The 26,748-nt window shown below is 35.8% G+C and overlaps 1 protein-coding gene across 3 annotated transcripts in view; it reads right to left on the bottom strand.

The window, feature by feature from the left end:
- LOC145675691 (uncharacterized) overlaps positions 1–26,748 on the bottom strand; it is a 211,119-nt gene that overhangs the window by 124,299 nt on the left and 60,072 nt on the right. For all 3 annotated transcript variants that reach the window (XM_081746293.1, XM_081746295.1, XM_081746294.1), the window contains exons 2-4: positions 18,943–19,129; positions 16,561–16,730; positions 6,539–6,841 (exon numbers count right to left, since the gene is read on the bottom strand). In XM_081746293.1, the coding sequence (XP_081602419.1) occupies positions 6,539–6,841; positions 16,561–16,730; positions 18,943–19,123 (654 nt within the window). In that variant the 5' untranslated portion in view covers positions 19,124–19,129. The remainder of the gene's footprint in view (positions 1–6,538; positions 6,842–16,560; positions 16,731–18,942; positions 19,130–26,748) is intronic.

Genomic DNA, 26,748 nt, shown 5'->3' with positions numbered 1-26,748 from the left:
GCACCACCCTATATACGTTATCCTAGTGATGGGCAGTGGGAATATTCCAGGCAGGAAGGAAAATAAAAAATGGGAATATTCCCGTTTTTCTCCTGGCATATAAATTCTCGGGAAGGAATTTATTTTTATTTATTTACTTAGTTTTCCAAATTAAAAGAAATATATGACTAATTACTTTATTTACATTTATTATGGTTTACTTTTAGGTTTTAAATAAGTTGGAGGTTTAAAAAATTAAGATTCGTTGACTGTATTTATATAACTAATAATATGATTTTTAAGTTCCATTTCCATTTGCACTAAAAAGTAGCAAAGTAGGTCTACTAATTTACAAATGATGAAAAGAAGCTTGTTCGTAAAGTAATGTAGACATTATGTAGAAATAGAAATGAAGTACTCTTACTACCGTTACTAATAGACGTCGGCCTGTCTCCTATTTCTGACTCGAATCTCTGAAGCGGTACTCGGACTTCTCTTCCATATGTATTAACGCTGAAACTTCGAGAAATAAATAGAAAGAAAGGTCGTGTGTGGACACTGTTACGTGCAAAATTATAAAAATAAATCAGTATCTTGCAAATATTGTAAACACAAATATGTATGCGCAAATGTTGATAAAATGGTGAGTCATGTGTCTTCTGGACGATACCCATCCTAATTTGTTTACAACATTTAAAAATTTATGATCTTATAATATCTCTAGTAGAGTTAAGTTTAGAAAATTCACTTACATATAAACATAAATTGTTTAGCTGTGTAAAAGTATGTGGACTTACTATACAATTTTTACCTCTTATTTACTTGCATAGAACATACTGTAAGTAAATATACATTTATACTTACTCTCTGAATATAATAAAATATTAATAAAATAACATAGTTACGTTCAGAATATACATTTTAAAGAATCCTCTGGAGACAACAGTAATAAGATACTGTGATCAAATAACGAATTTAACTTTGGTATCATAAAATAGTAACATAATGCAATTTTTGTGATTGTACTTAAATTCTCTTAAACTTCCCATTTTGGGGAATCTTCCTGGGAATATTCCCGAAAAATAAGTTCCCGGAAATTTATCCATCACTACGTTATCCCAGCTTGGATACCGGTGGGCTTTTAATGTGACAATCTGGGATGGATTCTCCATCAAATGAGACCAAAGCCAGCTTTATATCAATTATTTCTAGGTTGACCCTAATTCTCAGCTGGTGCGTCTACACTATATAGCAACATACCATGACTGTCAGCAAAGCTTTACCAAAACCGAATTGTTCTAAATTTACTATAACTTCCACCACAATACAGATTTCCCAAGTGTAATAACGATACGAAATATTGAGATGCGTTTTTTTTTTTCAGTTGATACAGTATACTAAGAATATGTTCCACCTCCTCCGTTAAACGTCCATCGAAACCAAAAATGGTTCAAATTCATCCCATCTAGTTTCAACGTTTATCACCATAGAACAACAATGCTAATAGATGCAAACAAGCGGTTTCCTGCAATCGATTTAGGATTTCAAGAAAGCATCCTACCACAACTCGCAATACTCTACTGAAACTGAATGTAGTTGAAATTCACTACCACTTGTGGTTCTAGTGCTGATTTCTATAGGGTAAAAGCGATAAGTGATATTGAGATGTGGTTCCTTGCAATAAATTCGGCCTCTCACGACAATGTGTTCCGTTTCCTCCGTTAACCCTCGATTCAAACCAAAAGTGGTTCAAGTTAATCATTTTCAGTTTCAACATTTATCGCCATACTACAAAAATGGTAATAGATACCGAGAATCATATTTCCACAATCCATTCATGTTCTCAAGGGAATATATTATCACTGTCCTGAACGCTCTACCGAAACTGAATATGGTCAAGATTCCCTATCACTTCCAGTTTGTCTATTAATTTCCATAGCGTAAAAATGGTAAGAGATATTGAGTCCGAAATTCTCGCAATCGACGAAAAATAGGTTCCACCTTTCTATTCACCCTCTATTCAAACCGGAAGTAGTTCAAATTAATCATTTTCTTTTTCAAATATTTACCAATATATAATAAATAGAGACAAATTGTTTTCTGCAATCGATCCAGGGTCTCAAGAGAACATATCGGCACAGCCCACAATATTATTCAAAAACCAAAATTAGTTGAAATTCACCTTTACTACCAGTTTCAGTATTGATTTCCATAGAGCAAAATGGTAAGAGATATCTATATGGGAGTTTTTGAGATTGATTCAACTTCCCAAGAACAAGTACCATCAAATCTGTTAAATAAATTAATTTTAACTAACCTGTTACCCATTTGAGGTGTATATATAATTTTACACTAATGCATGTTTTCTATCAAATTTTCGTCACATAAAAAATATCCAAGAGTTGATAGCATTACTGTAATAAGTGCTACAGCAATCTGACCGTTCATTGGAGTAGTTTATAATCGCTTTTAAATTCATGATTATGAAACAAAGATTTCCTATTCTGTGATGCATTGGATAACGACTGAATAATGTACTTTTAAACAATATCGATGAAATAAAATGCGATATTGTTATACTTTAACTAGAAAATATTGCTGTGAAGAAACTGCAACACCGTGAAAATTCATGCTCAGGGGCTGCTAAATATGCGAATCTAACTGGTATTGGTCGGTGGAAGTGTGACGTCACGCGGAAGAGAGTAAATCGCGTCTTCTCCATTTAGCATAATATACTTTTTGTATAGTCCGCGCATATTGTAACTTCATTTGATTGTTGAAACTACGTAGAGACAAAAATATTACTAATTCTAACACCACAAATACGCACGGTAAATTGCTATATTATAATAAATTTATATTAATATTATCATCCATTCATTGTTATTGTTTTATGAATATTGATAGGAAATGTTAGTGATAATTCTAATTGCAGACCTCAGATGTCACAGAATTCGGAACGCATTGATTGTTTTTTCTTACGCTGTGTATCTTCATTGTTTGGGCTTTAGTTTTTAGGTTCGGATTGCTCAAATAAATGTTCTTGTTTTTACATGGGTTTCTACTATATTTTAAGTTTAGTTCGCGGAAAATGTGCCCGAACAAAATTCGTAAGTGCGAGTGCCAGGAGGCTAATAACTGCAAGTCTCATTAAAGGATCTGAGCCAAAACCTAAGCACGAGCCTGAATGAAGGATGTGAGTCGAAGCAAAAATAAGTACAAACCCTACTAACGCCAGTGAGCTCGAGTCCCACTGAATGTTGAAGTCTGAGCCCAAGTACGCGCTTGCCAGAAAGAGATAAGAGAGCACGAGCTCCAAGGAACATAGTTAATGCAAGCCTCATTGACAGATATGAGCCCGGGGCCAAATAAGCACGAGCTTCAACGAAAATAATGAGCACGAGCAGTGCCGGATTTACGTATAAGCTAAAAAATAACTATATCTCAGGGCCCCACTCTGCTGGGGGCCCCAAACAATTAATTGGAAATCTTTATGTATATTTCCAAAATATAAGAAAAAATAATAAATTATATATATATATATATATATATATATATATATATATATATATATATATATATATATATATATATATATATATATATACGGTATATAGCAACTATAGTGCTTGTTGTTGTGCAGACTTTTATGATGTAAGTAATGGGGCCCCTTCTGCTAGCCTGTTTCCTAAAATATCAGTAGTTTCTTCATTTCCTGCACACATAAAGGGCCCCTTTATGACAAAATACATAAAGAGGCACATTACCTTCAATAGCTTAGGGCCTACCAAGCCTAAATCCGGCTCTGAGCACGAGCCCACTAAAGGTAATGACCCGAGCCCACATTAGTGAAAACCGCGCTGGTATCAGTGAGCTCGAGTAATAATGATGGTAGTGAGATCGAGCCCAGCTGACGGAAGTGAGCTAACACAAGTGAACACGAGTCCAATCCAGATTAGTGAGCTCGAATCCAAGCAAGTGCGTAACCGAAGGAGACTAGAGTGCACGAGTTCCAAGGAGCCTAGTGAGTTCGAACCCCATTAAAGAATGTGAGTCCTAGACCAAGAAAGCGCAAGCCTCAACGAGAATAAATAGCGTGAACACCACTAAAAATCGAAATGGAACCCGAGCCCACATTAATACACACTGGTGTCAGTGAGTTTGATCCCCATTGATGAGTGAGCTCGAGCCCAGTTGACGGGAGATAGCACGCGCGAGTGAGCAAAAGTCTAATTAAGATTAGTGATCCCGAGCCTAACTAATCCTGTGTTCGCTCAATAGATTAGGGTACGCGATCTCCAAGGAGCCTAGTGAGATTGAGCCTTACTGAAAGATGTGAGACCGAGATCGAGTAAACGCGACTCTCATTCAAGGATATGAGCATGAGCTTGAGAACAGAGCGACCCTTAACGAGAATAGTGAACGCTTTTCCCACTGAAAGGAATAAACTCATTGCAAGCCCCACTGACGTCATTGAGCACGAGCTCATTAATGATAGTGACCCTCTTCTAGTTCAGATTAGTAAGCCCGAGCTTTATTGAGTGTAGTGAACCCAAACCCAATAAACGTGTACTCCAATGAAATTAAAATGAAAATGAAATGAAATGAAGTCTTTAAGTTTTATGTCCCACGTTTATGCCGTTTAGAAAGAATGAGATGGTGGAATGAAGAAAGTGGGAGGAACCGGGAGAACCCCGAGAAACCCACTAGCACGGTGTTTGTTCGCCACAAAATCCACACGGTGCGAGCTGGGATCGAACCAGTGACCACAAGCACCGACGGTGAACGCTCTACCACTGAGCCAACGTGCCTCCATACCCAATGACGTTGGTGAGCGCGAACTCCCAGCAGTCTAGTGAGTGTGATCAGGGTCGGATTTTGCGGGATGCGCCGGTGCACGTGCACTCCTTCGTTGTAAATATACACTATCTAAAATGAGAAGCTATCAGTGAAAATAGCAACATTTTCCGAAACTTTCTGCCATTATTTTTCCGTTTTGGGCTTAAGAGAAAGCAAAACTTTGTAAACGAAATACATTAAGTCGATTTTCTGAAGGTTGAAGGAAAAGGATTCACCAAGCAAAACAAAATAACATTTGTCAAATAGGACAGAAAACATGCGACCTTCTTTTAAAAAACCGCACCCCGTTCTATGCATCAGCGTTGTCAAGGGTAAAGAGTATTGTCACATGTCACTTTGAAGAGTTTCATTGTGATTGATTAGTTTGATAATTATTGGTGCACCCCCGCTCAGAAAACCATGGATCCCACCCTGACTGTGATCTTTGTTGGAGGATGAGTCCTAGCCAAAGTGAACACGAGCCTCAACGAATAAGAACGCAAGCCCCATTGAAGGTAACGAACACGATTCCATAAGCTGCACATGTAACCATTTTAAACGTTAAAGTGAATATTTAAATAAGAATAAACGCAATGAACACTATGTTGGCATACCGAAAACCTAGTTTTCAGCGAGCATTGCTGGCGGAAAAGAGAGCAGCCAATCAGGCTTGCCTCGATTGTTTTTTTTTTTTTTTTCGTCCAGTTATGAAGTCAAAATATACAAATCATCTTTTCAAACATTTTTGCTCGTCCTACAGGATCGACATCTATGACTAGTTATTTAAATTTCTTTCAAGTTCTTCAAGTTCATATGTTTGAAAAGTAAATTATTTTCTCTTAACCACTTACTTCTGTTCGTTCTTAATTCCATGCCAATTCGATATATGCAGAGAAGAAATTGCATAAGGGCGGAACTTTTTTTTACGGGTAGCTTATGAAGTTCGTGTTGTAAGTCTGACGGTAAGACTCGGTAAGAAATCTTTCGGTAAGAAATCAATAGAATAAATATTAGCGTTGTTTACATCGAATCTGTCTGCGCGTTTACACCGAGAAACTCATTGTCGTTGTACCAACAACATTTTACTAAAGGGATGCCATATTATACATGGAGTCTTCCTTTCTCAATTCGGACATTGAACAACAACAAAGTTATTTTTATTCATTTTTGTTTCAATAATTACCCATTCTTTATAAATTTCACGCATCGATACCGTTTACTGTATTCCCTACAATGTGTTTGTTTCGTGTTCTCTTGCACATGATGTCACGTCGCGCAAGAATTCTGGGCATATACAGAAAATGTGCTACCTTTAATACTCTATATACATTGATTCATGCTGTTCACATATAGTTCCATGGTTTCAGATTATCTTCCCTATGAGTATGTAGCTCAAAGTGATTAAATGAACTAGAATTTCCATTGTCCTGCATGAAAATTCAATTGTTCTACATGTCATACAGTATAATTATACGAATTGGTTTAACTTTTCCTGAATCGCTAATTGATTTATTGCTAATTGATTTATTCCACTACACATGAACATATATGGCGAAATTATCCATTTCTAGCGGTCTCAAAATTAATAAAAATAATAAATGGCTGATAGAAACAGCTGCATTAGCATCAACTCTGTGAAACTTGATTTTCATTTTTTTCTTTTACAACTAAGTATTGGAATAGGACATTATACTCGTCCAAGGCCTTACAATTCATTTACCTTAAGGGATGCTATATGTATATTTAGGCCAGTTAGATTAGACCTACGTCCCAAATTGTTTTCAACATAAATCATCCATGGAATATTTGGTTGTTTCACTCCAACAATGTGCATGTGCCTTTCTCCATTTTCTTCCAGCTGATACATTTCCTTAAGATACTTTCGGTCATTTAACTTGTCATTCTCCAATACAAATACCTGAGAGTGCACTGGAAGGTAGATGTTCTCCAGAATTTTAGATATGTTTGCTCCTTGAACATTGTCTATTATCAGTTTACGCCATCTAGTTGTCTTCTGTACGAGCTAGAAAGGAAAACAAGGGACTCAATTAACAAGTACAGCTTATTATTAACTATTCTATCGTGTCTTGTTTTCATATTGTCAAACTACACACTCGGCAAGGCTATGTGATAAAAATTAATAAAAACACAATCACGTAACAGTTCCAACACACTAACTGTGTCTTCATCAGAATTCCACTCCTTCTGGGTACTTAAAAGTTGAACATCTCCTATATACCTTTCGGATAATAACTTTTAATTAGGCTCCGCCCCCTCATTGAGATGTAAAACTTGAGTTCCTCCACTTTCACTTCTACAGCTGCAGGCTTGTCGAATTAAAACTATACCTTCTTTGCTGGATACATTCTTTTCCTTTAATTATCCTTGTTTATGTATCATTATTAATTTGATTTTTTTCTTTTTCCTTTATTTTTCGTTAAGTAACATCCTCTACCATTCATTACTTATCGTAAATCCTCCACTCAAATTCATCACCTTGTCTTCTGCCTTCATAATTTTCTTGGTTTCTTCCATTTTCTTACCAGTATCCTGTTTTCTGCTTTTATGATCTCTACTCCTTCTCACCTTTGGATTATCTATTCTGGTGTGTCTGTATTGCGCTGTTATCTTTTTTCAATCTTACGTCATCCTTATGCTGCTTTATCCTTTCTTCCATTTTCTCTCTTTGTTTCTGCTATGCAAATGTTGTTACATTTCGCGCATTCCACTTTATATATTACTGCCCATTGATAATTGTCCAGTATTGCTTTCCTCTTGTTTTTTTCTCTGACTACTTCATTTATTATGCTTCCTCCTTTCTTCTATTTCCTATATCCGTTTTCCGAAGTGTCGTCTTTATCTTCTCTATTTCTTTGCTTTCCCTCTCTATGCAAAACCATTTTTTTGTTCTTGTCTTCTTCCCCTTCCTTCCTGTCTTGCTACGTTTCTTCTTACTCTATCCTCTTCACTGTATTCATTTCGCCTTACTTCCGTCCAGAATCGTTCTAAATCTCTTTTCGCCTGCTCTTCATTTTGTTTCGATCTATGTTTCATTCTTTTCATGAAATTTTCTTCCTACCTTCATCCACATCACTTCGTTTGTAGCAATACACACTCGCTTCACATTATTTTTAGGACCGGATGCAATGAATTCCCCTTCCACCGACTTCTTTATTTTGATATCTAGATAATTTATCTCCCTGTCTACTTCTTTGTCATTTTCTAGTCCAATGCCTGTCTCTTCATCCTCCACATCTCTTATGAATTTTTCAGGTATATTTTTAATTGGACAAGTGTATAGCTGTACATGTGAAAGGGGAAAAATACGCAAGTGTTACTGTTGAATGAAGGGGCGGAGCCTAATTAAAAGTTGATTTCCGGAAGGTATATAAGAGATAACCAACTGCAAAGTAGCCAGAAGAAGTGGAAATCTAATGAAGAGACGGTTAGTGTGTTGAAACTTTTACGTGATTATATGTTTATAAATTTTTATCATATATCCTTACTCAGTGTGTTGTTATGTGCAGCTTATTACTAAATTCATTTTTAAATTATTAATCACCACAAATATCTTGAGATAATATTCTTATAGCTCTAAGGAAAATAATTACCAATTTTGAATTTTCAAGTTATGCTGTGTGTAACTATGGAATGACTGATTGAACGACTATATCCTTGTGACATTGCGTCAACAGGTTTCAAACAAACAAAAAATACGATAAGGGATACCAAGGAGTATTTCAGTGTCCCAAAAAAGATTTCATTCCTCCGTTAACCTTCTATTTGGACTTGAAGTAATAGATATCAATAATTTCTTATTTCTACTTTGATCATGAGTGCCACAGCAGTACTGATAAAATATATCAAGACAAATAGATAGAACGTCCCAAGTACAGTGTTATGGTATGGGCGTTAAGGTGTGTGGGTCGGTTAGTGGGTGACATATTTGTTACTGAGTCCCACGAGATAGTTATGATTTTTAACATGTAACTCTATGAACAATATAAGACTCAAGTTAGGACACAAGGTAGATAATTCCTTAGTACTTTGGACTACCAGGCAAGCATGCGCTACCCAATCGTTCCCACAAAGTATCGAAGTTATCGTGCACAAGGCTTTTCAGATATCCAAGCTGTAAAACTCCTGAGTAAGACGAAATAAATGCCGGCATCATTAATATAGATAAGTGGTCTTGGCTACAATGTCCGGAGTTAAGTAAACAATTCATTTCTCAACTCAGAAGAAATGGGTTAAGTCGATATGAACATAATACAAGGAACCATCCGCCCTGGATCAGCTTTTATGTAAATGAAACAAGAACGACTCATCCGAAATGCAAGTTATATGTCGAGACCATACAAATAATTAAGCCTTCATCTTCTCTTGACATTCTCATTATCATAAACAAAGGTAACATCGTGCCTGATTCATAGTATTTTTCACATACGGAAGCGACGCCATATGAGCAAACGATAACTGGTTTTCAGATATTTCTTACTCGGGTTCACATAACACATTATACTTGATTTATCTTGGATGTAGATCTATACATTATACTTGGCGCATCAGCAGAATAACTAAAGGTACGAAATAAGCTCATGTTGCAATTGTTAAAGTTGGACGACCATATCACGAAATTAATCAAAGTTAGAGATACGAAATTCGGTATTTAGACTTTTCATTTAAAATAATTAAAGACGTGTTTCAGCGTTCTTTTAATATTACAAGTGAAGAGAAAAAAGGCAGAAAGAAAAAGGAGTAGGGGCTGCAATTGTTAAAGTAACATGGCTGTATCTCGAGATGCTATTAGAATACAGATATGTTGATTAAAGGAGTGTTTTTTAGCGTTGTTTGATATATCGCTTAGGAGGAAAGAGAAAAAGGTGGGGTTGCAATCATTATTATAAAATGATAATACTTTGAAATATGTTAAGATTAGAAAAATGTTATGCATATGAGAAGTGCGAAGAAGCATAGGCCGAGAAAATTCGGGGTCTAGGGACGAAGTTCCCGTTAGTTAAGGCTATTTTCAACATATTTTCCTGTCTGTATCCATTCAAACTTTGTTGTGATACAACGATTGATCTACAAAAGTAATATTAGGTATGGCTGGTGAAGAAGTTTTGATGTAATGGGTATATAACTTCGCAGCAGCGGCTAACTTTGGTTTTGATTAATAATTAATAAAAAAGAATCCATTTTAGTATTAGCAAGTGCGATATGTGTAATTATAAAAAGAGAAAAAAGGTTGTAATTTTATTTTATAGATCATTCTGACTAATAGTGCCAAATGTGACCATTAATGTAACTATTCGAACAGTAGAAAGAAGAAAAAATGAAATGAAATTTTTAAGTTTTACGTCCCATGTTTATACCGGCTAGGCTAAAGGAGACGGTGATTATAAGAAATGAATGAAATGGTGGAATGTAGGAAGTGGGACGAAACGGGAGAACCCCGAGAAGACCCTCGAGCACGGTGTTTGTCCACAACAAAGTCCACACGGCGCGAGCTGGGATCAAACCAGGGACCTCAAGCATCGGAGGTGAACGCTGTACTACTGAGTCACCGCACCCTTAGTAGGAAGAAGAAATGGATAGTGAAACTTTTAAGCTAGTCGAACTGGTAAAATCTTACCTTCGTGGGTGTATAAAACCATTGTAAATGAGCAAATGTGTATTTAGATTTGGAGAGAAGTAATACGTACTGTGGATAAGTGCTGAAATTATTGAGTATCGTGAAAATGGTCAATGTGTAGCTTTAAGCAAAGTTTTGGGGGAAAAGGTATTTGGAAATGACTTATATTAAGTTAAATGTAGTATATTTTTGGGTTACCTGATATTCCGTAAGTTAGACTTATATTCCTATTATATTTAAATACACGTTCGTTATCTTTGCGTTATGTTTATCCTTATGAGTAACTAGCAGAATGTCCGTTTTTTACAAGGGGAAAAAGAGATATGAAGGTCACAAAAATATTACCAATTAACCATGTGGACCCCAAAAAACTATGTATTCGACACTAATATCGGTCAATTTCGATCTTTTATTTATATATATATATATATATATATATATATATATATATATATATATATATATATATATATCCTCCTCTGCTAAGCTGCACCGTCAAAGTGAAATGATGAAACCCATTCCAGGCCCAAACCTCATCTGAGTTGAAAATTTAATCGAAATCGGTCAGGGAGTTCAAGAGTTATTAAGTCGAAAACATAGTCACTTCCATTTTTATTTATATACATAAATTTTCTATTGTTACCTTTGTTAAGTAAACCTACAGTTTTGAGCCGACTTGAATCTAATATATATATATATATATATATATATATATATATATATATATATATATATATATATATATATATATATATATATACAATTTTAATAGAACATTTTAGGTTATTTTATCATTATCCTAAACCGTGTGTTCAAAAGGAGTAAAATTGAAAGTGAGATTTAAGATCATAGACATTATGATAAAAGAATTCTCTACCAAATAGATTGGATTTTATAGGATAAATCATAGAAAATTATTGAATGCACATGTATGACTGCATTCTATTATTCTGTAAGTACACAATTATTTTTGACAGAGTATTTCGATCTTCAACGGTATTAAATGAAGGGGTGTGCTGTGTAGTTACGCCCTGACTGGTGACGGCGGGTTGGATATTTGGAAATACCTTAATACGCGTTACAACCACTTAGATGCCAAGAATGTAACTTGAAACTTGAACTTTCTAGGAGATAACTTTCAACTTCAAACTCTCATGTAAACCTCATGAAAATAAAGTTATTGATTATCAGTATTAGGAAAGAAACTTCATCATAATTACATTTTCGGTTGCAATCACATTGAACTAACAAGTTCTCAGCTTAAAAAATTAACTTTGTAGTTACCGCATGAAGTGCCCAAGCATTCCCAGTACAGATTAATGGTTTTCCACGCTTTCTAGAGCAACACTTTCTAATCTAATTTACAGAAATATTATTTTACCCCAGAGATTGCTCCTGATAAGAAATGTACATACTGATACATACTCATATACTAAAGCATGACCTTGAATTAACTCCTAGGATGTTAATACCGAAATGTTGAGACTCCGGATACATGTTTTTTTTATTCATACATTTATACATAAGTGAACTCAACTAAACTTACAGGTTTATTTTTTCTTCCATGCCACAGGTTTCAGTTCATACCCCTATGCACACTTACTGTTAATTCTCCCCAAGCGTATAATGGTTTGCCTTGTACCAGCAACTGAGAGGTATGCCCTATCATAGAAAAGTACCAGACAGTGCGTAGGATCATGACTGCATAAACGCTTGTTTGTACAGTGTCAGTCAATCAAATATATTAGTGGTTCTCATGTGATATTTAGTTTGTAACACGTCTATCCTAATTTTGTATCAACGGTAAAATTATATAGTTTACAAAGGAATATTTTTCTGTCATTAGTTAGTATAATTTTAGCACAATATTATTTAATATTTCTTCTGCTCTTTCCATGTAACTCACACGGAAAAAACAAATTATGAAAGGAAATGTTATCGTAGTGAATTTCGTTGCTTCAAAGCAGCATATTGAAAGAGTATTTACTTGTCAAAAGTTTTTCGGACTGTTCTCTACTAGGGATGGCCAGATCCGGATATTTTTGGATCCGGATATCCGGATCCACTTGGGTCCGGATATCCGGTATCCGGATATCCGGACACTGGATCCGGATCCGAGATTTCGGATCTTGGATCCGGATCCGAAAAAACGGATCTTGGATCCGGATCCGAAAAAACGGATCTTGGATCCGGATCCGAAAAACGGATCTTGGATCCGGATCCAAAAATCCGGATCTTGGATCCGGATCCGAAAAAACTGATCTTGGATCCGGATCCGAAATTTCGGATCTTAGATCCGGATCCAAGATCCGGTTTTTCGGATCCGGATTCGAAACTCCGTGTCAGAAAATTCGGGTGTTCCGAATCAGCAAAATTTTCGAAATTATTGACAAAGTGATTTTCATTCCTATGCTTAAAATAAGATTTTAAGACACTTATGGTATCTGATCGTGTGACAGCCTTGCGTTCCCTTCATTCTGTTGATATTTGGTTTTCGTGCCTTAATATGTCACAATTACTCCAAATTTGATTGAGTAAAACTGTCGAGTTAGGTGAGAGCAATCTCATTGTCAGATTAGATTCTAGTGGAAATACTTGACCGAAAAGGTAGTAAATCTTTTTTAAAGCTGTCGTCCTGGTGGAAATTTGTCCTTTGTTTTCTGTAACACTAGTCAAATGCTGGGATGAAACCTTAGTCTCAAGCCCAAGCTTCTTCATTAGACTCTGGCTGCTTACTTTTCTAATTCTTTCTGAGTTATTGTGGTCACTGAATGAGGCCATTTCCTAGTCGTGATGGGCTAGGCCATTGCTAATAGAACAACCCATAAAATATAGATCAAATCAAATTAAGGAGCAACTTCCTTTTCTTGCTCTTGATGAGCATTTTTTTCTTTCTTTAAAAATACCTTTCTCTGTGACCGTACCACTCCAGTTAGAATTAAGAATTGTAGTAGAGATGAAGTTCTAAATGGCAATTAATGTATCAAAATCAATGTATTAATGTACTGTATGTGTATACAAAATACCATATGGAGCCTCGAGCAGTAACACGTATCTTTGTAATTAGTAATCCACTACTATTAACTCTGCATAGGTTGTATAAGGAGCTATATCATTCATGTAAACACATAGACGGATGCAGGGGGAGGGCGAAAAGTCGTTTGCCCCTACCCAGCGCCACCATTAACAGTGTACTTTAGTAGTAATTTGTGGCAATTTCAGATCATCTAAGTAATTTTTCACTGCTAGCATCCCCAACCGCCCCCTCCAAAAGTCCGTTCTGGATTTGCCCCTGCGCAAACATAATTTTATACAACTCATTCAAGAGTACATTTTGGTAGCTTTTTAAAATTTTTATCTTAAAGGATTGTCATTTCTCGTGGCTACTTATGCAATTTTGTCCACAGGCATACATGCAATTTCCAGTCATTACGCAAATACATTTATATACTTAATAGACCTCGGCTAGTTGGGGGCTTCGCCACTAGACCCCCGTTACTAGGGCCTCGCACCACAAAAGCCTCTAATCATAATCAATTTAAAAAGAAATGTCTGGGGATTTGCCCTTAGACCCTCTGATATCTCATTTGATCGGCCTATGACCTCGTACCTCGTAAACCTACAACCATACCGAATCTCAGTTCAAATATCAAATTGTATGTAATAACATTCCGGTATCCCGAGACATACCGAATTTCAGTGCGAGTACATGGGGGCTTTCCCCCCAGCCCACACATTTGCTCGGTCTACGGCCTCGCACATCATACGCCTGCAAACATAACGAATTTTTAAGGGGCCGCGGTGGCTCAGTGGTAGAGCGTTCACCTCCGGTGCTTGGGGTCCCTGTTTCGATCCCAGCTTGCACCGTGTGGACTTTGTGGTGGACAAACACCGTGCTCGTGGGTTTTCTCGGGGTTTTCCCGTTTCCTCCTACTTTCTTCATTTCATTTATTTCTCATAATCACCGTCTGCTTTAGCCTAACCGGCATAAACGTGGGATGTAAAACACAAGCATTTCATTTCACAAGATAACGAATTTTTGTTCAAATAACAAGTTTCATTTCTCTAACATTCCAGGATTCCGAGATATAAAAGTCTTTTCTCCCCGCCCCTTTACTTCCCCTCTAAGACATACATTAAAAAAACGCTTAAGTACATACCTAATTATTTCAAATGTAAAGTCCAAATACCAAATTCTATGCTCCTAACCTTCAGAGGTTCCCAGATATCGACATGTTATTATAATAATTACAATCCCCACCCTCTTTCCTTTCCATCTCTTTTCTTTTCCTTTTTACTAAAACGTCAAAAAACACTGAAACACAAGTCAAATTATTTTCAATGAGAAGTGCAAATACCAAATTTCAAGTCTCTAACCTTAAAGGATATAACATATTAATACAATAATTGTAATCCCCACTTAATTTTTTTCTCGCCCCTTTTCTTCCCTTCTGGGCCACACATAAAAAAAAACGTTGAAATACGTATCTAATTATTTTAAGTGAGAAGTCCAAATACCAAATTCCATGTTTCTAACCCTTTAAGTTTCCGAGATATAGGCATATTATTATACTAATTGCAATAATTGCAATTACCACCCGTTCTTTTACTTTCTACATCTTCCCTGCCCCTTCTAATTTAAATATCAAAAAGCACTTTAACAAGTATCAAATTATTTTCAATGAGAAACCCAAATACCAAATTTGAAGTATCTAACGTCAAGAATCATCAATATTTTCCACCCCATTTCCCCCCTTCCTCGTCGAATTTCCCAAAGTCCTTTCTTAGTGGTATCCTACGTCACAAACCCTATAAACTGTCCAAATTTCAAGTTTGTAGCTTAAGCAATTTGGTCTGTACGGTGATCTGTCACTCACTCACTCAGTCACTCAGGACTTTGCCCTTTTTATATAGAGATATTTAAGATTTTATGGGAAAGCCATGGATTTTTTCCTAAGGCCGCCAGTGTCTTAGAAATGTAATAGCTTTGCTATAAACTTTAAGCAATCAACTAACTGATCTGCGTCTATATGTATTATGTAAAATACCGCTTATGATATTTATTTTGCTCGTAATAAAAAAAAATAGACATGATGACGAAAATTCAGAGACATCCATGATTTTAGCGTAATGCTGCAGGAGTTCAGATCATTGAATTAATCATAAGAGCCGATTGTATAAGATAGACTACATTAAATTCCAATGTGGCACAAAGAAAATATGCAGCATTACTATGCAGTTTTTCAACGTTATAACTCATTCTGAAAATATTATCATAGGTCTCACAAACAATCGAATTTTAATCCTAACTCGATTAATATATAACAAAAGGCAGATCTATACAACTACTGACTTCAGATGAAAGTGGCATACTTGTAGTACGTTTAAAGATATACTAAAGACTAAATGATGGGGTGTGCGGAACAATGGTCTAACCCGAAAAATGTGAAAATGAGATTTTGATGTAATCTTTTGTCATTTAAATTGAATTGTCTTCCCACTGAGTTAGATAAAATTCACCTAGTCAATTTTATACATATGGATATTTTAGTTCTGGGTCTCAATCTAAGGCCTAAAATATTCAAAACAGGAGTATGAATCTGAACTTCGAAATTTCGGGTGTGGATCCAGGAACCGGATACCCGGATCCGGATCCAATATTCAAAACTTCGGATCCGGATCCAAGATACAAAACTTCGGATCCCGGTCCAAGATCCGAAATTCCGGATCCGGATCCAAGATCCGAAATTCCGGATCCGGATCCAAGATCCGAAATTTGGGATCCGGATCCGAGATCCGGATCTTATAGGATCCGGATCCAGATCTTGTAGGATCCGGATATCCGAGATCCGGATCCGTCTGGCCATCCCTATTCTCTACTTACTGGCTATGATCTGGCTCATGTAAAAGTTCCGGCAAGCTTGATATGTTACAATAGATCTCATCTCTACCCTTATCTCTCTAATGAAACTGTAAGTGGTAAAATCTACTATTATTTATTTTTCATATTGATATCAGAGGAGAAAAACGGTAAACGATATCGACTAACGGTTCTCTGATATCATTTCAATGTTATATAACAAAATGTGTTATATAATAAAACTTACCGAATCAAGTGTATGTGTAGACAATGTTGCAGCAGATTTAACATAAAACACAACAGCAGATTTTAAGTTCGCAATATAAGAATTAATTTTATTGCCAACTATGTCAAGCTGAATATTGTAATTCTGGAGAAAGATTTTGGTCTTTAAATCTTCTGCATTCAATTTCCAATCTAGAATAAGAAAGATATCTGAAATTACATTATTCTTCATTTACTGAATTATTAATAATTTTAAACGACATATCATTGTCAATCTGGCAGAAATTACAAAGTTCAAAAAATTATTTTTGAGATATGGCTCTTTTAAAGTTAGAAAACTAGTGTTAAGATCGGTTTGGCATAATGAGTAGTATTAATATACGATTTATGTTTGTTTCCAGGCTTGTGTTGTTTACTGTTCTCGCGTTGCTAAATTTTCTATATTAACGTACGAAAACCAAGATTCACGGAGATAATGACTTCTACCAGAAAGACGACGATATATTAAATACTTCATTTTTCATGACACAAGAAAGAGGATTTTCATGTTCTTAAAAATAGCCTTGTTTTGGATAAATGGTATTTTGGAGTTGCTAAGATTTTCTCGTGTTTTTCTCATTAATTTGATCCTGATTCTCAAAAAAAAAAAAAAAAAAAAAGCTTCTATCCAAATTCATGGTATGCAACTTTGTAGCTTATTATTTTTCTTGGCTTATTAAAACTTGGAACCGAAAATAAATTATGCTTTTTCTTCATAATTATTTATAACATAACTGAATAAGATTTATTTGTATTGTTACTTCTGCCTAGGAAATAATATAATTTGAAGTTATTTTCTTGTGATTTTTTTAAATTGCATAGCACATCGTTGTATATTTAACTTTTTTTTAAATATGAGTTATACTTGAAAGATATATAGAGGGACAGATGATTCTTCAGCTTAAATAGAAATGAATAAACACTTTGATCCTGATGTCAATGAATATGTGACGGAGAGAATGTTTTTAAGGAATTACTCTTCAAGCGACATAAAGTAAAATAATTTCTATAGGAAGAGAAGACTAACTTTTATAACTCAATATTGCATGCTCACTCAAAGTTGATCATAGTGCAAGGCTAGTCTGTATGTACTGATAGATTACGAATTCTCCAATGTCCATGTTGCAGATATATATTAGCTTAACTTCTGATTAATCATATGTCGACCTACTGCACAAATTAACCCTTTTCTACGCATTTTATATTTTCATCTAATATACAAATATATAATTATTCTAACTAAAGACTTCTGAATATTAGCTAGCACCTGTATTGAACAGTTTTTATTTAATTACTCAAATTTTGAGCTGACCACTAAACATATTTCTGAATAACAAACGTTGAAGATTTATATTTTTGATACTGATAATACATTATCCGTTAACAAAATTTGTATTATACCACTTGGCAGAAACAGGTTAAGTATATGTAGTTGGATAAACAGTTCAACCTGTAATGGATATTTAGAGTATGTTTGTCTTTGGAGTAACAATGCTAAAACAGAAGTATTATAGAAAGGAAGAATATTTCAGTATCTTATGTGTTTTTTTAAGTTTACAAGTCACCTTTCATGAACAAAGCCCGTAAAAGGTAAAGAACTACATTTCTTCATAAGGAAGTGAAACTATTAAATTTTGTATCGTTTCGCATTAATAAACTAATTTACTCATTACTGTATGGTTTACATCCAAAGATACTTACAGAAAGATCTAAGAATTAGATATTCCACAAGGCATTATTGATATATCTTATTCATATATCCCCAGATTCGTCACAAGAAACAAATATTGTATTTTATTTTTGAGAAAATCAATTCAAAATGATTCAGTTCTAATATTGCCTGTCCTTCGAAATCAGAAAGGAAAGAGTGCGAAAGTATCTAGACAAATTGACTAAAAAGCCGAATGTAATATTTGCTACAAACAAGAAAAATGACCTCTACTAACTGGATATTAATGACAAGTACTACTCACACAGATATACTGGTAATAAGGCATTATACGAATTTACAGATCTCACTCAGTGTTTGTACATTTTTCTTTTTTAGCGGAAAGAATTTTAACTGATTATCTTAAATATAGTAAAACATTTAACGAGTTCACTCGGAAAAGTTACTCATAGATATCTGCGAAGAACTTTGCAGACAATATCTTCGAAATACAGCAGTCGCAAAACGTTATAAGTATTGAAACTGCTTCATAATGATATGACTTTCTTTTAGACCTTCCTGGGTTTTGCTCCAGTTACTTACTCTACATTACGAGCTGGCATTTCATATAAAGTTCATTATCCGTAGCTGTAATCTTAAATACTAGAATTCACCATAATAGTATAATTTGTATAACATTTATGAAACCATAATTACAGTCATCTTGTCTGTCTCCATATATTAGAGCGAAGTGTCGTAAGCTCCACGTGGTACTTAGAGAAAGTATCAAATCCTTGTCATATGATTCTACATGCTGAATGTCGTGCTGCGATTGGACACCGTACTCCGTAATCGTGCACAATAATATTAGGAAGAAGTTAAAGATGAAATTGCTCATTAAAACCTAAAAGAAAATATTATGTTAAAATTTACTGTGGATACTAGATTAGATATTACATTATTTTAGAATGTACTATTCTCAAGACTACGTCATTTGATAAGTTGACATATAGATGAAAGTAGTTTTAAAACAATTATGTTTCTCTCAATTTCTTTTCTGAAACTGTTTCCATAATCAGTGATGTAACTAGAGGAAAAAACGGAACTTGTGCCCCGGACGCCAGATTGAGGGGGCGTAAAACTGGGTAAATACTTATTTTCACTATAAAACAAGGGAAGGAGTTTTTACCAAACCAGAGATCATAGAAAAAAAAACTTCAGAAACTTAATAAGGCAACAACGACTCACCAATATTAGGATCATATCCATAGAGCATACATGAGCCTCAAACCTATCCTCCGAGGACATTGTAAAAATCTTTGCAGTCAAAAGAGCTTTTAAAGTGAAATTTTAGTTCCAGCTTTTTATGTTTTCGTTTAACTTATATCGATTTAAAAGATTTGTAAGATATCCGAGTATAATATTAGAGACAACAGTTTGACTGATTGTCAAAATTAAATATTCTACTCTAAAGGGACAGACTGCTTAGTCATTCTAAAAATATGCACATCCTGACATAATTCCAAAAATATTATGATTTGCAGTTATGATAAAACTATAAAAAAATATATGAAGCACAGTACTTTCAGATTACGTAACAATTAAATATTTTAGTTTGGTGTTTTACCGTGTACTGTGTGATGCCAATATTAGATATAGTCGGGGAGTGTTTTGATTTGACTGGTGATGGGGTTCTAAGCCGAGTTCTTGCTCCGGGCAACAGCTACCCCAGTTGCATAGCTGTCCGTCATCACCCTACTACATTTTATATAGAGCAGTTAGCTATGGTGATAGTACTGGTACATATTTATCAGGTTATTTTCAATGTATTGAGCCTTTGGAGGTAAAAATTGAAAATACATTTATTGTACAAAGGTACCCAAGAAAGTTCTATCGCATTTTGTGAAGGTCTGTGTTCAATTGGCCCTAACACCGTGACTTGAATGCGAATAGAGATAAGGCGCAAGTCAGTTGTTAGTGTGGGTATATCCAACATACTACCTGCTTGTGGCAGTTCAGTTACACTGTGAACTTGCGTAAGGACAGAGCAGACATAGGACCTTTACAGAGCATCGTAAGGGTGAGTATACCGTACCAATTGAAACTGGGGTCAAATGCCGCTGCAGCAGTGCGAAAGATATGCCAGGCCTTTGGTGAGGATGTCGTGACTACGCACACAGTGAAGTGGTGGTTTAACAAGTTTAAGGGCGATGACGAAACACTCGAAGACGTACCGCGTGCCGGAAGACCTACACTTGTACCAAATGAAGATCTCCAAGCAGCAATTGGGGCGAAAATTGGTCAGACATGTGAGGAACTGGGACTACAATTCAGTGTGAGTGGAAAAAAATATTCGGAAGCATCTCCATCATCTTGGAAAGCACTACAAGTTGAGTCGATGGGTCCACATGATTTGACTCCGGGCCAGAAGGCAACGCGCACAGAGAACTGTGTTTCTTTCCTGTCTCGTCTGAGGAAGAAGCCATTTCTGGACAGGGTGTTGACATGTGTTGAGAAGTGGGTCCTGTACAAAACTCCATGATCCCGTCATCATTGGTTAGCATCCCATGAACCGGTTGCAATAAGCAGAAACCAGCAGTGAAAAAGAAGGTCCTCCAGCGTGTTTGGTGGACTACTCGCGGCATCGTGCATTGTTAACTGCTACAAGCTGGTCAGAGACTCAATGCAACTGTGTACTGTCAGCAGTTGAGCCGTGTTTAAGAAAAAGTCAAAACTTGGGAACCAGCACTTCTGAATCTCAAAAGTGTCCTTCTGTTATGGGACACCACTAAATCCCACGTTGCAAGGATGACCCGGGAATCCGTTCTACGCGTTGGATGCGAAACACTATTGCATTCACAATATTCACCGGACATTGCGCCGTCGATTATCACCTGTTCTATTACTTGGACAATCATTTAAGAGAACGCCAGTTCAAATCCGTAGTAGGGGTGGAAAATGCACTTGATACTTTCTTCACCAAGTTTTACCGTGATGGAATCTATGGTCTTCCAGAACGTTGGCAGATCGTCGATGATGATGGGGACTATTTTCGATCTTCCAGGTACGATGATCGGTGGTGGATGAAAAAGCAACAAGACTTTCTTTGTTACCTTTATAATTTGAAAGTAGCATTATGAAATCACATATCCAGGAACATTATAATCCCGTCGCAATGAAACTTCTTTGGTTTTTGGTGTTAAAAATGTGACGTAATTTCCATAGCCTCTTTTGAAACAAATACCATTCATTTGCTTCTCAAGAGACCAAAACAAATTATAGTCTGACACTACCAGGCTCAGATTATACCTGGATGAACGTGAGCTAATTGTTGACAGTACAGATGTGAATCGATCGTTCTGTCTGGTAGCAGTACCTCATGATTCACGATGTTCTTCCAATCAGACTAAACGCACAGCATAACCTTCCTGGGACTTCGCTACATGTCATCGATTTCCTTCTCGCTTTAAACACGATCATTTTTGACATTGATGTAATAAGTTTTCCATTTCTCACGACTCGTGATCAATCAATTCAGAAATAGTTCGAATTTGTTATGTTTCAGTAGTGATTCAAAGGGGAAATTAATAGAGTAAATGTTTTTGAATCAGATTGTGTGGCATCCAAACGTCGAATTTCCCTTTGTAGCCAGCTTTCTCAAAAATATTTAACACTGTTTTGGTATGACTATTCAGGTCCTTTGTGACGTTTCGACTGCTTACATGACGATCTTCCTAGACGTCTTCGGGAATATCATTTCCTTTTGCTCTGCTAGATGGCCCACTACTCGGAGCATCTTGAACACCGAAATTTCTAGAAGGATGGAGATTAAATTATTTTTTCCAATTGATTTTGAATAGTATACCTTGTCCATGCAAAGGACACATTTTTTTCATGGGCCTGCACACCTTTCCTGCCTTTATTAAAATGAGATTGTAAAATGAGGCAGAGTTTTGAGAAAATATTACTTATCTTCACTGCGCAATAAATCACGTCTGATTAAAAGAATTCTAAAACTTTTCCTACATCTACTAGCTTTTACTGTCGACTAGGGATGGTATCGAGACGAGACGAGACGAGACTTTGTACAGACGCGATCTCGTCTCGGTTGATAAATAGCGATCTCTGTCTCGATCTCGTCTCTTATGAAAAACCGTCGTCTCGATTTTCGTCTCGTCTCGGTCAACAGATGCTTGTCTCGATCTCGGTCTCGGTCTCGAGGGCCAAGTATCACTCTCGTCTCGGTCTCGTCTAGAAACTCTTAAAATAAATAGTTTGAAATTAAAATTTTTAAAATACTATTATCGTACAGTCTATTTTTTCGTTTCTTATTTATTTATTTTATTTTATTATTATTATTATATATTTTTTCCCTTCATTATTGACTTATAATTATGGTATGGTTTACCTCTTCATAGCTAATTTGCTAGCGCTAATGCTTTCTATGCGTGTGTTCCAAGTTCAGTCACCAGTGGGTATATCATTCCTGGGATAAAATCCTAATATTAACCCATATTTCACTTTCTGCAATAGAGTTTGTCTTATATAGCCTCAGTACTGCCTATACAATTAGACTCTATTAAATTAACTCCAGTACTATACAGTAGTTTATTTCCTTCCTTTCAATCAGAATTGTTCAATACCTCCTAACGGATAACGTAACACATAGCAGCACAAATGTATTTAACAGTGGCGGCGTAAGGCAAACTGGGGCCCGGGGCCAGTGAAGTAGGTTGGGGCCCCTTTTTAAACAATCGTGATTTATACACTTTATTTTTGACATTCATTTACATAATCATTCTTTCTGTTTGCTGCTCCCCCTTTCCTATCGGTGTGTGTGTTTAGATCACTATAATCTGGGATATATTAAACAAATAGGGCTGACATTCAGCATTCCTGTCTATTTTTAAATGCTTAGAACCGCCTTCAGGCTGGTATCTACAAATAAAACTGGACCACGATTATCATTTCATATTTTTTTATTCGTTTTTAAACAAAGGACTCGATAGAAAAAGGATTAGGGATACAAGTGTAACGGAAACTACAACCCATAACAGAAATAACAATCAAGAATCCAGAATTTATCCTACACCTATACTATCGTAGTATCAACGCGTACTGTAATTAGATGGAATAGTGGAAGTAATGCTCCTAATAATACAGTTAGAGACGAATTTACGTACAAAACGTAACCATGAGCTGATATTGCAAAAATTGCAAATAATAATATAACCGATGCAATTTTTAAATGTAATCTCTATGTTTTCTAGAATATTTTTGTTCGGTTCTCGCCTTGGTGTTTCTCCTGCGCAATTTCTCATATGGTTAAGTTTATTCATAGTTTCTCAGCTGTCTGAATTTACGTTAGATATGTTTTATTTGATTAGATTTTCCTTCCTACAATTAGCCCCATTCACTTTAACATTCGGTTTCTCTCCAGTGATAATGTACGATCTATTTAGTCCCGCTGCTTTTGCTGAAATATCAGTGAATAGTTAAGCACGAGAATATTTCTTTCCTGCTTGTCTTTTTTACTATTGTTTCCAGATTTCGCTCTTGTTTTATGATTATATTTTTTTGTATTTAATAATTCATTCATGTTTATATTCTGTCACTTATGACTATTTCCATTACCATTTGCTAACATACTTAGTACTAGAATATATTATAACAAAAAATCCTGAATATATTAAATAATTGGGGATATTATAGATTAAATATGAGAGCACAGAATTCTACTACGGGTTATACCATCCTACTTTTCATTACCACTTATCACCAGTCAATTGACAAATCTTGACAGTTTTTATTACTCACTACATTACTCATTTTATTGCCTTTATTTGAAACATGAAACTACTTTCGACAGTAGTTCTACTACCATATTAACCTGTGCTCCACCAACATTCAGAATACCTTCCTTGCTTTGGTAGCAGCGAAAGTCTCAACTATATTATCAGAATCCAGTGGATGCTACTTCATTTTCGATAGAAAGAATGACCAGATTCGTGAATCTTTCCTGACTCATTGTGTAACGCAAGTATGATTTTATCAATTTCATTTTGGTGAAAAACCTTTCACATGATGCGACAGACACGGGCAGTGTTATCAAAATCTGAAGAGCGGTTGCCAAACTTTAGGAAATTTCAAGCCCCATTGAAGATACATATTTCAGGATACCTTGTGGTGAAAAGTCAAGTTGTTCTTTAGCTTTCTGAGCACACTTTAGTGAACGGATTAAACCCTTACAATCCTGAAATAATAATAAGCCATCCAGATCATTCGGGTAGAACAAAACCAAATCAGAGCAACATGCTTTTAGCCTTTCCTCACTATCATTATCTAGCTGCTGCACAAAATTGGCAATAGAACACAGGAATCCAAATCTGTCGTTCAGGTCATGCATCTGAGTAAAATGATCATACATTTGTTGTCCCATCTCATCTAGAATTGTATTGATAGAGCGCTTCACTTGGGCCTATGCAGTCAGGTTTCATTCTTTGTTTCTCCAGGCATGCATCTCCTTCTACTGTGTGTACCCACAGTTATGTTCCATGCCCTGCAACTTCTTCCAGCTATTTATATGATTTCCTTGTTCAGCTCAAGTCTCCAGATATTAATGGTGTTAACCAGGCTCTGTAACAGAATAAGAGTTTGAACGAAACTCATATCCTGAGATTGAAGGCATTTTTGGATTCGATCAATATATGAGAGATTTGCAAACCAGAAATATAGTAAAGCGGTGAAGTTAAATGACTGGATGCTTGCAAGAAGAAGACCAGCATCTCCTGTAGTACCAAGCGTTTCAATCGAACTGTCACGCAGATCTTCCAATGGATCAATTACTTCATCCAATTGACTAGAAAGTGCCTTTAAATCTTCTGCTTTTGAACTCCATCTAGTGTAATTTTCACGTTTCAGACCAATCTTTACGTGATTTTGCAGCACATTCCATCAGTTAGTAGATCCAGAGAAGAATACCAACAAACGTTCCGTTGCTCCCAACAAAGTCACCGCCATAACGTTAACGTGCGCAGCATGTAAGCCACTAGGTTCAATGAATTATTGTTACAAGGAACGAAAATGGCCAAAGGACTTATATTCCGTATGAAAGGTTGAACTCCAGAATATTGCCCGGCCATTATAGCCTGATTATGACAAGACTGGTCTCTAGAATCTTAATACCAAGCCTATGACATTGAAGTTTCTTCAGTATTTCAGCAGAAATACTCTTAGCAGTATTTCCTTCGACATAGGTAAAATCAATAAACGCTTCCCGAGCTTGAACAGAATCACGTTGTATGTCAACAAATCGAATGATTTGTGACAGGTGTTCCATATGAGAACAACCAGAAATTGAATTAAATATAATGCTGAAGTATTTTGATTATTTGAACATTTGTTTTCTTATTCAACATTTTCTTCACTCTAAATTTGTGGGTTGAAATGTAAATTCGTACGCCAAAAAACAAGAGCAGAAATGGGGAAACCAGCTAAGCAAAAGGGTTTCGCTCGCTGAAAATTCGACTTGTTAAGGGCAAAAGAATAAAGACAGAAGGAAAACAAGTGAATCAGCGGCTATAGCGTCTGCACAAGGAACTTTTAATTAGGAACAGAATGTTAATACCCTAATAAAGCATTATATACGTTGATCCCTTCTGTCTACGCTTCCCTTGAACTGTATGAATAAATAAATAAATAAACAGTGGGAGTTCAGAAAGCAGGCTAGCAGACGGGAGTTCCATTACTTGCATCATAAAACCTTAGAATGTAAATAACACAATATATTTTGACTTTCATTATATTTTAATCTACACTCAGCCTTTCCTTTAAATTTCTCTGAGGTTATTGAACAGAGTGAAACTTTTATTTTATTTATATTTTAATCCACATACATTTATTTCTTTAAATTTCTTTGAGGCCCCAAGAGAGTAAAACTTTTATTTTATTTATTTTTCACCTACATTCAACATTTTTTAAAAAATTTTCTTGGGAGCCCCAAGAAAGTGAAACGTTTGTTTTATTTTTTCGCCTGCATTCAGCCTTTTCCTTTAAAATTCTTTGGGGGCCCCCAAGAGTATGAAACATTTACTTTATTTTTCACCTATATTCAGAGCTTTTTCCTTTAAATTTCTTTGGGATCCTCCAAGATAATGAAACTTTTATTTTATTTATTTTAAACCTACATTCAGTTTTTTCTTTAAATTTCTTTCGTGTGCCAAAGAGAGTGAGGTCCGAAACTTATAGTTTGTTTAGCTTATACGGAAATCCAGCACTGATTAGCTTTATTAGACAGATATTTCTGTTGTTTCATCCGTTATTTTGGTGTAATATTGATTGACAATTAATTGCGTTTACAGTTAGGGAAGGTGTGTATTATAAACCTTGACGGCCCTTGTACGGCTCATGCTAACAAGGTTCCTTAGTAATTATTTTCTACCTACCGTCGGGGTCCCCCACAAAGTGGGGCCCGGGGCGGGGGCACCGCTTGCTCCGCCCTTACGCCGCCACTGCTATTTAATC

Source organism: Thermobia domestica, chromosome 18 (assembly GCF_964235325.1).
Source record: "Thermobia domestica chromosome 18, izTheDome1.hap1.1, whole genome shotgun sequence".
NCBI classification, from domain to species: Eukaryota; Metazoa; Arthropoda; class Insecta; order Zygentoma; family Lepismatidae; genus Thermobia; species Thermobia domestica.
This window is presented reverse-complemented; position numbering and strand designations above follow the sequence as displayed.